The sequence below is a fragment of the Gracilinanus agilis genome, chromosome 4 (assembly GCF_016433145.1).
Source record: "Gracilinanus agilis isolate LMUSP501 chromosome 4, AgileGrace, whole genome shotgun sequence".
In the NCBI taxonomy this organism is placed as follows: Eukaryota; Metazoa; Chordata; class Mammalia; order Didelphimorphia; family Didelphidae; genus Gracilinanus; species Gracilinanus agilis.
The window spans coordinates 324,795,475-324,808,356 of NC_058133.1; the positions used below are offsets into that span (position 1 = coordinate 324,795,475).

The 12,882-nt window shown below is 40.6% G+C and overlaps 1 protein-coding gene across 1 annotated transcript; it reads left to right on the forward strand.

Annotated features, from left to right (window-relative positions):
• The first annotated feature begins 10,612 nt into the window (after positions 1-10,612).
• TPBG (trophoblast glycoprotein) lies at positions 10,613-12,511 on the forward strand. Its single transcript, XM_044674581.1, has one exon. It carries the CDS (start codon positions 10,613-10,615, stop codon positions 11,906-11,908), a length of 1,296 nt encoding a protein of 431 aa, XP_044530516.1. The 3' UTR covers positions 11,909-12,511.
• Positions 12,512-12,882: the final 371 nt, after the last annotated feature.

Genomic DNA, 12,882 nt, shown 5'->3' on the forward strand with positions numbered 1-12,882 from the left:
AAAATTCACACACAAGTCAAGAAAGACATAGCCCTGTGATGGCATTAGTCCAACAATAATAACTATAGACCAATCACTATTTAGCATCATTGAACTGTATGTAACCAGCTGTATAAACAAATACTCTACTTTAATTTGTCTCTGGTCACTGAGGGGCCATTGATCTCTATTGCTGGCAACTGCTAGCCTTACCAATAAATAGATTATGCTTAGAAATTTTGTGCCTCAGTCTCTCTTCATTGCATATTTTTATCACAATGGACTTAAGGTGAAATGTTCAGCTTTTTCATTCTCATTGTTCTTTCTCTAAAAGTAATAACTTTTGGGGGAAGCTGGGTAGCTCAGTGGATTGAGAGCCAGGCCTAGAGACAGGAGGTCCTAGGTTCAAATCTGGCCTCAGACACTTCCCAGTTGTATGACCCTGGGCAAGTCACTTGACCCCCATTGCCTACCCTTACCACTCTTCTGCCTTGGAGCCAATACACAGTATTGACTCCAAGATGGAAGGTAAGGGTTTTTTAAAAAAAATAAATAAAAGTAATAGCTTTTTTAACCTTAACTTTTTATATTTTTCATATTGTATATCAATACAATTTAAAAATTTTATTTTCTGACATTTTGAAATCCATGTTCTCTTCCTCCACCCCAAGAAGGCAGGTGATGTGACATAGATTGTGCAGATATCAATATATAATACATATTTTCCTGTTTGACATGTTGTGAAACAAGACACATATTGCTTACATCAGAGAGAAATTCATGGAAGAAAAAAGTGAAGAATTGTACATTTCAATCTCGTTTGGATTCTGTTCCTTCTATGGTGGTGGATATCCCTTTTTGTCTGGTATGAGTCACTTGGATTTATCCTGGATCTTTGCCTTGTAGATAATGATTAAGTCATTCACAGTTGATCATCATATATTATTGTTATTATATACAACATTATATTGGTTCTGCTCACTTCATTTTATATCACTTCATATAAGTCTTTCCAGGTTTTTTTGTGATTGTTTGTCATTTCTTATGGCACAGTGGTATACCATTACAATTACATATCACAACTTGTTCAGCCATTTCCCAACTAGTGGACATTCCTTCAGTTTCTAATTCTTTGCCACCATGAAAAGAGCTGCTATAAATATTTTATAACACATCGTTTCTTCTCCTTTTCCCTTGATCACCTTAGGAAATAAATCTAATAATGATATTACTGGATCAAAAGGCATACACAGTTTTATATAATTCTTCAAGTATAATTCCAGATCTTTCTCCAAAACACTTGGATCAGTTCATACTTTGGTCAACAATACATTTATGTCCTTATTTTTTCCACATCCCCTCTTACACTTGTCATTTTGAAAGTATACGGTGATATTTCAGAGTTGTTTTGATTTGAATTTATCTAATCAATAATGATTTAGGACATTTTTTTCACATAGTCATATATAGCTTTGATTTCTTCAATCTTCATATCTTTTGACCTTTTATCAATTGGGAGATGGCTCATATTCTTATATATTTGGCAAAATTCTTTACAGATTCTAGATATGAGAACTTTATCCAAAAATTGTCTATAAATTATTAATTTAAGATTATGTTTTAATAATAAAAGTCTCTTACATTTAAAATGGCAATGATATTAGACCATTTTAAACAGAGTGGAAAGGAAAATGGTTATGGAATCAGAGGACTTGAGTTCAAATACTGCCACTTAATAGCTGTATAAGCTAGTCACTTAAACTCTGCCTCAGATTCTTGATTTTAGAGCAAGAAGATTGAAATAGATGGTCTCAGAGGTCCCTTGTAGTTCTAAAAATACTTCCATAAGATCTGTACCATAGCTCCTCTCTGACTTTCCTGATCCCTACAATGGAAACACTGGCACAGGACTATTCAGCATGATGTGCCCACATTAAAGAAGGAATTATGCTCAGTGAGCAAAGCAGAATTGTAGTACAGTCATCCCTCGCTATATTGAGGTTCACTTACTGTGGCTTCACTATATCGGGGTTTTTAAATTATCTGTCTATCTATCTATCTATCTATCTATCTATCTATCTATCTATCTATCTATCTATCTATCTATCTACATCTAATTTTATACCACAGAGTTACACTTATTGCAGCACACTATTTGTAGATGAAAGGCTGTGTTCCTCTCTCTTGGGTGCTGAATGGCTCAGTGACTGTAGGTTAATAAAAGTGTGGAAAGGTTTATAGGAGAGTGGGAAGGGTTTATAAAGCCTTAAAATGTATATAAATAATAAAACAAATATAGCATTGCTACTTTGAGGTTTTTTTCCTATCTCAGGGATCTCTGGAACATAACTCCTGGGATAGGTGAGGGATCACTGTAGTCCAAAAGAAATGTGAGTTGCACAAATTTAAAGACATCTCCACTCCAAATGTCCATTCAGGCTATTTGTGCCTGATCTAGGATAGAGCCTTCCAAGCTCATCTATTGGTCTGATCAGTCACAGTCAGATTCAATGTACATTAACCCTGACATAGGGATGCCATGTTGGTCTTCTTTCAGTAGGAAGGAAAACAACCAATGACTCTATAAAACAAAGTGCTCTCTACAAAGTGAGAAATCAATACTGTTTTTAAAATTAAATCATTTCTTTATTTGAATGAATGTTCAGACCAAGACTGTGGGGAGTGCTAAAACATGTGGAAAACTCTTCAGTTTTGTACTACCAGCCAGTCTTCAAATGTAACATATAGTCAATTAAAGTGCTCCCCATTCCTTGGGATGTACTACTTCCAAAATCATTATCTTCCTTCAAGGTTCAGTTTAAGTACTACCTTTTCTATTAAGCCTTACTTGATACTTCTAAGAATTAATGTTCTCTCCTTCCTCAAATGCCCTTGTATTTATTTGTCTTGGTACATGTATAGTTTCCTAATAAAGTTTAAGTTCCTTGAGAGCAGTAGTGTTGGGGTTTTTTGAATATGTTAATTGTTGAATACTATCTTTTACATCCTAAGCACTTAACACATTTTTATAGGAAAAAAAAGAAAAAGAAAACTTCTGTTTGGACTGACCATACAAACCATAGTGGAAAAATGCAGAGACATTTACTGAAGCATGTTCAGGATTCCTTATGCAGTCTGTTAATGCTGTTCATCCTTTATTTCAAAGAGGACTAATCACATCAGGAATTGCTGTATTGACTTGGGCATGAATTGGATTTAAATGAGGGTAGAGTTGCACAAAGTCATCAGCCTCACTCAGATATAGCTTCTTGGAGCCTAAGGTGAGAGTTGGGTTAAAGATGGACACTAAAAGTGGAAGAACAGCCCTGAAGTAAGCCCTTTGTATGCCCTAATATCAGAGGTGCTATTCTTCCCTGAACAACCCATGCAGCTCACCAGCTAACACTTCTTGGATCAAGTTATTTTCTGATTTTCCAAGAAATATTTTAGTTCATTATAGGATAATAGGACATGTACCTTTTGATCTGGGTTCTATATATTGCTTTATTCCATATCCTTCCCCTTACATATACTGATCACTTAACCCAGAAACCTGCATAAAATTAGTTCCCCTGATAATATCTTTGCCTCCCATATTAATTTCTAAGGTGGTGTTAAAATAATACATAATGTTTTCAGTTTAGGGGATTTGGTGGTAAATTCTTGGAAATTGCTAGAACTAAATATTTTATTGATAGACAAAATCTGAAAAATAAAACTTTACCAACTGATTTTGGGGGACTTTAGGCAGTGTGAAGAAGCAGTATGATGACCCATTCGTTTTTGATCACTGGACAAGTCTCATGAAATGGATAAGAGGAACTAGGTCCAAGAAACCAAAACTTTGATGTGGATCTTTGCCCTGACCAGTTACTGATTAGCATTATATAGTAGAGCTAGAAATATAGATATGACTCTCCTATTGCCTTTGAAGCTGTATTTATTAGAACACTATGGTCACGGCACAAGAAAATAATGTCTAAGTGTTCATTCTTGTTATTCAGTGGTTTCCATTATTTTCAACTCTTCATGATTCCATTTGGGGATTTCTTGGCAAAGATACTGGATTGGTTTGCCATTTCCATCTCCAGATCACTTTACAGATAAGAAAACTCAAGCAAATAGAGTTAAGTGACTTGCCCAGGATCATACAGCTAGTAAATATCTAAGGCTGGATTTGAATTCAAGTTTTCCTGACTCCAGATCCAGCACTCTTTTAATTGTACCATGTAGCCGTCCCAGTGCTTAAGCAGTGACTAAGATTTTACCACCTTCCGTTTCCTGACTGAATACCAGTTTTTTTCAGAGCATTGTGTAGAAGTTTTAAAAAGGCAAAATTAGGTTTGATGTGAGGAAGAACTTTCTGACAATTGGAATTAGCTAAGGGAAGAATCAGCTGCCTAGGAAAATATTGGGTTTCTATTTCATAGGAGGTCTTTAGGTAGAGGCTGAATCACCAATTGCTGTGTTTGTTATAGCAGAGATTTCCTTTGGATATGAGTAGAACTAATAAATGCTAATGAAGTTAATTCCATCTCTGGGATATCCCCTTTTCTTTTCTGATAGTGCTATCACCTTGGTATAGGACCTCATCACCTCACACTTGGACTATTGCAATAGCCTGCTGGTAGATCTGCCCTGTCTACCTCAAGTCTCTTATCACTACAGTCTAACCTTCCTTCATTCAGCCTCCAGTGTTGTTGTTGTTGTTTTTTTAAATCACAGGTTTTAAAAAAATCACTCAATAAATTCCAGTGGCTCGCTATTAACTCCAGGTCATTTGGGCATTCAGAGCTCTTCATATCCCAGCTCTACCCTTATTGTTTCCTCACACCTTACTCCCTACCATGTACTCTTTGACCAAGATACTGGTCTTCCTATTGTTCCACAAACAAGGTGATCCATCTCTCAGTTCTGGGCATTTTCTCTGACTATCTCCCATGCATGGAATGCTCTCCCTCTTCATCTCTGCCTTAGGAGAAAATATCATCTTCTATAGGAAGCCTTTCTCAACCCCTCTTAATTCTAATGCCTTCTATCTTTTAATTATTTCCTATTTATTTTGTATTTAGTTTATTGGTCTATACTTTTTGTTTGTCACCACCCTCATTATGTTGTGAGCTCCTTGAGGGCAGGGGACTGTCTTCTGTTCTCTCTTTATTTTCCCAGCACTTAAACTGGTGTCTGGCACATAGTAGATGTTTAATAAATGTTCATTAGTTGGTTGGTTGTTCTTCATATTTGAAGAAGACCAAAATGACATTGCTATATAGAGATCAATGTACAGTGTGCCAACTGTGACTGATCAAACCAATAGATGAGCTTGGAAGGCTCTTCCATAGGTCAGGCACTAATAGCTCATATGATCCTTTGGGATGGAGATGTCTAAATTTGCACAGCTCACATTTCTTTTGAACCACTACAGTTCTGGTTTGCTCATACAGCACAGTTTTCTTTGATGTAGGCATGCCATTCTGGAATGTTCTATGCTAGTGTCACCCATGTTTCACATCCTATAACAAAATTCCTCAGAAAGACCTTTAAGGTGTCTTTGTATCTCTTCATTTGACCTCTGTGTGAGTGCTTGCCCTGTGTGAGTTCTCTGTAAAAAAGTCTTTTAGATAAACATGCATTTGAAATTTGAACAACATGGCTAGCCCAAGAGTTGTACTCTCTGAAGTACTGTTTGAATGCTGGACAGTCTAGCCCAAGAAAGGACCTGTGTCTGGTACCTTATCTTGGCATATGATCTTTAGGATCTTCCTAAGATAATTCAAATGGAAGCAATTCAATTTCCTGGCATGACACTGGTAGATTGTCCAGGTTTCATAGGCATAGGACAAGGAGATCAGCATAATGGTTCTGTAGATCGAATGTATGATAGGCAACCTAATACCTTTTCTCTCCCATATTTTCTTTCAGAGTCTCCCAAATCCTGAATTACCTCTTATACATCAACCTCATCATCTATGAGTATATCCCTGGAAAGCATACTGCCAGAATAAGGAAACTTATCCATAGCATTCGCAATATCTCCATTTCCTTTAACTGATGGCTCCAAATATAGATGGTGTGGTGCTAGCTTGTGGAGAACCTTTCAAAATAAAAATTTTATGATTTTCTAATTCTATGACCTAAGCAATAGGAAGATTGCAGATGTAATGTGGATTTAAACTTTTTCCCAAATAAATTGCCAAGTTTATATTTCTCAGGTTCTTCTTCAAATCTAAATATGGCTCTAGCCTTCATTAGTCAATTAACTTCATTAAAAAAAGTCATAACTCCTAAATGAGCTTATAATTCTTGGGATCATTTATAGCTGACTACCTAAAATGTAGAAACCATGTTTATAATTTTTCAAATTCCAGAACAATTTCTGGTGTAAAGCATATTCTGACCATTTTCATAGTGCTCACATTAGATTTCTTTTAAATGGTGATTATGCAATCATTGTGTAATTCTCTCTGGAAACTTTCTCAGTTTTCTACTTAACCTTTTAGAAATTTCATTCATTTTTCCAACCTCAAAAAACATTTTTTCAGCATCATTTTTTCCCCTTTCAATTTAATTTTTTATTTCATCATTGCTCTTCTGGACTGCTTTTTAATTGAAATTCAATTGACCTTCAGTGCATTTCTAAATAGTTTTTACTTTTATCCAACTGTACTTTTATCTAGCTAGCTAAAATTCATATTGTGTGTAATGCATATAATGTAAAAACTGTTCTTTTTTGGTCTATTCACTAACTCCTATTTTTCATATTCAAGTTTATGTATAGTAGCTATAATCTAATTCTTTAAAAGCAATTTAAATAACCCTATTACATTTATAGAATACTATTTCTCACTTAAGCATTTATTTATTTTACTTTATTATTTAAATTAATTTTTATTTAAATATATTATTTTCCATAACAATCTTATATTGCCAAAGTGATACTTGAAAGTGACAGACAATTTCATTCTTTGGATTGCTTGGTTTTCTTTATTTAGGCTTAGCTATTTTTCCCCTACTTTAAGACATATTTGATTTATATTCATTGCTACCAGTCTTCCCTGTAAGTATTCTCTTAGCTGGGAGGATCTTCTCCTTTATCAACTTCCTTAATATTGAAGATAGAAGTTGTTTTGTTTTGTTTTTCTTACCCTCTTGCAGAGTTCCAAACAAATTGCTTTTAGAAAACTGGTGTTTGTTTCCTCTAAGGTGAACAAAAATACTGATTTCTGCCAACTATCATATTAGCCAAAAATCACCTACTATAAATAAAACCTCCTTTATTCTTGCTTTCCCTAGAAACTAGCAGCAGTATTCTAAGAGCTGACTAATGATTTGATCTAAGTTATTGGAAGAGAAATGCTTTCTGCAGAATCATTGTACTAAATAGATGATTCAAGAGGAAGGCTTAAAAAAAAAACCCAACTATTCCTAGAAGCTAAAAATTGACCTATTGAAATGCATGGAATGTACTCTTGAGCATCTAGACAGTTAGACCCTTCTTAGAATTTCATTTGGGAAGAGGGAAATAAATGAAGGAAAATTCTAGGATCACTGGCTCTAAAACTCTGGCATCTTATGTGGAAATGCCACAAGCTTTCAGCAATAAAGTATAACTACTTACATTGAGCTAATTTTCAAAACAAGAAGTAGCCTGGCTTAATGATAGACTGACTCTGAGAGTTTATCTCAGCCAGTAAAATCTGAGTTCAATTCTTGCCTCTGATACATCATTTTTTTTTTTTAGGTAGGTAGCTCTCTAAGACCCTAAGTTGGAGATCAGATGCTAGCTTGCATTGGTAGAAGGAATTTTCTTACTGGGATTTACCCACTCCAATTAAATTAAAGGTCCAGGCTAAAAAAAGCATCAAAATATAGTTTAGATCATAAAATATGGTTTCATTAGCCTTCAAGAAGTTCATTGCATCATAGATTTAGAGCTAGAAAGGATCTTAAAGGCTGGATGGAATCTGATTTCCTCCTTTTACAGATGAGGAAACTAAGAAAGAGAGATCAAGAGATCTGTCCAGCATTAGAAAGCTGTTAAATGCCTGAGATGGAATTTGAACCACAGGCTTCCTCACACTACAAATCTAGTGACTTACCCATTACACCATGCTATTGAGCCATAGTTTCTAATTTTATACAGAATGTCTTTTGGTACTTTCCCCTGGAGTTACCTGACAATTAATTCAGTAACTCATGCTGTTCCTGCTTAAGAATCCTATCTCTCTACCACATTGTTCATGGTAGAGCCTATATGATCATTCTAGATTGCAATTATACTTCATATAGTGCCCAGATTTTAAGATTACTATCAGTCTTTCTCAGTTTCTATTTGAGTACTAATATAAAGAATTCAAAGGAATTAATATCTTCCAACCTTTATCTTGGATATTTGATGGTGTAAAGAGTATGACAGAGACAGAGCAAGAAGTAAACTCTTGAGTAGCAAAGTCTTTTCCCTAATAACTATTAACTTCCCTTCATACTATTAGCCCCCAAAAGTTTTTTGTTTTTTGTTGTTTTTTTAACCTAAGAGCATTGTTCCACCGGGTTCTTTTTTCCTACCCATAACATCCATTTGGTCAGTAACTATTTCCCAAAGTTACTCTGCTCAGGCTAGCAGTTCCACATCTGGTGGGAAAGGCGGGGACAAATTTACTGTGACTAACTGTGTTGCTATTCTGCCCTTTGTTTCTAAGATGCTTTGGCTGCAGTTCTCTTCCCTCTGTTTTTAATTCCGGGAGGAAAACTAATGAATCTAGAATAGACTTCCCTTCCATAACTTTCCTTTTAAAGCGGATTCTGCCTCTTCCCTGAGTTCTGTGGTTACCTACGAAGGAGATCGGTGTGTGTGTGTGTGTGTGTGTGTGTGTGTGTGTGTGTGTGTGTGTGTGTGTGTGTATGAAGAAGGAGGGAGGGGGAGGACCAACCATTACAAAAAATATTTCTTTCCCCATAGTTTGCAACCTTAAAGTCCCTTATGGATCGGGAGATTGTTCCAGCCTCTCTACTTGCTCCGGGTTGTACGGCTCTTTGAATTTACCCAGGATTTTTTTTTTCCTTTTTCTTCCCTTTCTCCCATTTTGTCCTAGCCTCACTTTCTGAGCTCCTCGGATCTACAGCCCTTTGCTCCTTTATAGTTGGAGAACTTGGGGTGAGTTTCACATGTAAAGGCAGAGGTTTGGTGCCTTTCCATGGTTAAGTACAGTATGCAAAATAAGGAACCAGGGAAAGATGCCCGGGAGGGGGATACGGGGAAAGGAGCTCCCTCACCTTTCTCCGGAAATCCGCGGTTAACTTCCATAGAAAGGAGGGTGCGAATCCCAAGGACCTTCCTCCCCAAATCCCACCTCCCTTCACCCTCCTAAGCACGGTGTTCCCAGGGAGCTGGGGAGGAAAGAGAAGTTTAGGTAAGTGGGCCTCGACCTCTCCCCCCCCCCACGCCCCCTCGCCATTGGTTTTTCCCTACTGCGGAGGCTGGGCCAGGGGCTGGGGTGTGGGGAGAGTCGGCGCCGGCGGTGCGGGGGAAGTCACTCTGACTCAGGCAGGACTCAGGCTGAGTTTGACCTGGAGGCTCAGTGGGAAATCTGAGAGGTGGTGAGTAGCAGAAAGAGCCGGTGCTTCGGGAATTGAAATAAGACCAGCCAGAGGAGGCGGCCCCTACATCCTCTCCACTCTGGGGCCGACTGGAAGGTGGGGATGGCTCAGGCTTTGCCCTGTCCAGCCTCTTTTCGTAGCTTTGTTCTCCAGTCTCTCCCAGGAGAGGCCGGGATCTAAAGGGGGAGAAAGGGGGAGGAGGGAGCGGGAAGGGATAGAGAAACTTCTCTCACTCGTGGACAGGGACCCTAAGGAGCCAGGGGCCAGAGTGGAGGCCCCCAGAAGGCAGGCAAGTTGCAGGCTGGGAAAGAAGCAGAGCAGAGGGGTGGCAGAGAAGTTTGGGAAAAGAGGGCCCCGGGGACTTTTAATGAAGTGAGTCCCAAGGGGACGAGTCTGGTCCAGAGTGGAGGAGAAGGCAGGCTATATAATCTGAGAATTTGACCACTAATTCTGGCGGGCAGGATAACCAGCAGGGAGAAAGAAGGAAAAAGAGAGAAGAGGTGTGCGCTGGGGCTAGGGAGGTAATTATACCCTGTCTCCAGGTCTGGGTTGCACTGGGGTGGCTTCCATGGGTGAGTAGGCGCTGCCTAGTCTTTCACGTTCGGCGTTCAAATTATCAGTCCCTAGACTTTGCTGGCGCCACCGACTCCTCATCCTTCTCTTTTCCTTGACCCAGGTCGAGCTGTGGATACTGCCAGGGAGCAGCGGCCACAATAAAGCCAAGGAAGTGCCACCCGCGGCGGCGGGAAGAGGAGAGATTTGGAGAGAGTCGGGACCGACGAACTGCCTGTCGGCCGCGCAGTGCGCCCGCTCTCTGGAGGCTGGGGGCTGGGGTGGGCGGAGTGGGACTGTAGCGAAGCTTTGGGCGTTTGGGCTGTGGCGTCCCTCTTGTCTCCCCGGGAGCTGTTGCACTCTGGAAAGGAAAGTTGTCTCCACTTTCCGGAAGCCCCTTCCTCCGGAAGGCCCCAGCCCCTGGAGCCCTGTTTAGTGAGTGGGGAGCGTCCCCCGCCCAGCCCAGGATAGACAGCTAAACGCGATGCCTGCGGGGTGCGCCCGGGGCCCCGCTGCCGCAGCCGCTGCCGGAGACCGGAGATTGCGGCTGGCCCGGCTGTTGCTCGTTCTCCTGGGCTGGATCTCCTCTTCTACCAGCACTTCCTCATCGTCTCCCTCGTCTTCCTCAACCTCTTCGTCTTCTCTATCCTCCTCCGTGTCTGCTAAGCCGCCGCCTCCTGGCCACTGCCCAGCGCCCTGCGAGTGCTCCGAGGCGGCCCGGACGGTCAAGTGTGTGAATAAGAATCTGACCCAAGTGCCGGGGGACCTGCCCCGCTACGTGCGCACCCTCTTCTTCACCGGCAATCATCTGGCAGTGCTCCCCGCCGGCGCCTTCGCCTCTCGCCCTCCTCTGGCCGAGTTGGCCGCGCTCAACCTCAGTGGCAGCCACTTGCAAAATGTGAGCTTTGACGCCTTTGAGCACCTGCCCAGCCTGCGCCAACTGGATCTCAGCCACAACCCGCTGGTAGTCCTCAGCCCCTTCTCCCTTTCTGGTGGTGGCGGCAGCGGCAATGCCAGCGGCTTGGATCGGAGTCCCCTCGTGGAGCTGTACCTGAACAACATCCTGCCACCCGGTTACTCGGACCTCCAGAATCTGAGTTTCAGTGGCATGGTGGAGGTGCTGCAAAGTAGAGGTGCTCTGCGCAACCTGGTCCGTCTGGAGCTGTCTGGCAACAACTTCATTTCCCTGCCCCAGGAAATGTTCTCTGCTCTGCCCAAGCTCAAGCACCTGGACCTCCACAACAACTCCCTGGTGGGTCTGGGCAACCTGGCCTTGGGCAACCTAACGCAACTGGAAACCCTCGACCTCGGGAACAACGCACTCAAGGCCTTGTACAACGCTACCTTGGTCCAGCTGCAGGCTCTGCCCAATCTGAGGGTCAACCTAGACAGCAACCCCTGGCGCTGTAGCTGCGAACTGGCCGATATGGTGGCCTGGCTCAAGGAAACCAACATAGTGGAAGGCAAAACTACCCTCTCCTGCTTCTTCCCAGAGAAAATGAGGAACCGTCCCCTGGTGAAACTCAACAGCTCTGACCTGGACTGTGGCCCTCCACCCCTAGTAGACCCTTTGCAGACTTCTTATGTCTTTCTAGGGATAGTTTTAGCCCTCATTGGAGCAATTTTCTTACTGGTTTTGTATTTGAACCGCAAAGGCATAAAAAAGTGGCTATATAACATCAGAGATGCCTGCAGGGATCACATGGAAGGTTATCACTACAGATATGAAATCAATGCGGACCCCAGGTTAACAAATCTCAGCTCTAATTCAGATGTCTAAGAAATGTGAAGAAAGCAGAGCATTGACAACAGCTATGCATGAGTTGTAGACTTAAGCTTTACAGCACCCTAGGCTTGCTTCCCCTCCACCCTTCACTATAGAAACTACAAACTTTGATGGAAAGCCATGCAGGAACTCTGCTTCCATGTTACATGTAGCATTCTCTGGTGTTTTCTGTTAACCTAAGACACTGGACAATTGCACATAGTATTGACTGTACAGAAAGAGACTTGCTGTCTCCCTACTCCCACCCACTCTCCACCTGTTTTTGGAACTTTGTCCGAACTTGTTTGGAGGGATTTTTCAAGTTTCATCCTGACTGAGGACTTCTTGCAGTCTGGTTTTCTCACCGTACAGTGCAAGGTGTAGCAATTGTACATACCATTCAACAAAAGCTGCCTCAACTTGTTTGAGAACCTATTTTATTTGTCAATGCTGGTTTTATTCTTGTGTACCTAAATTGCAGAGAAAACAATTTCTTTCCATAAACTGCCTGCAGTCTAGAAAGCTTTTTTTTTTCTTCTTCAGTAGTGCACAGAGGAGCAAACAATTAGAGAGCATGCATGCCTACAGTAACTGTTCTGCATATTACAAAAGATAACTCCCAACCACAGACAATTCTTTGAAAAAAAAAAAAGGATTTCTTTGAAAAAATTGCTTTTGACTGCAGTTTACATGAAGATACATCAAGTTTTTTTAAATGTAAACTGCATCCAGATTCAATAGAATGAGTTGTTTAAAAATTTCAATAAAGGTTCTTAAAAGAACTACTACAGTGTCAAAGTTATGTATGCTGTTAATATTAGACTTTGTAAAGGGATAATAGTTTGACTAGTTCAGATTAATAAATCAGTCATTATTTATGTTGCCATCTTTATCGTATACCCTGCATAATTATTGTATAGGCCGAAGTTAGAGATTCCTTTTGAAATATTGGGTCTGGTTAGATTTAAGAGATTCTAGTTGTGTATTGA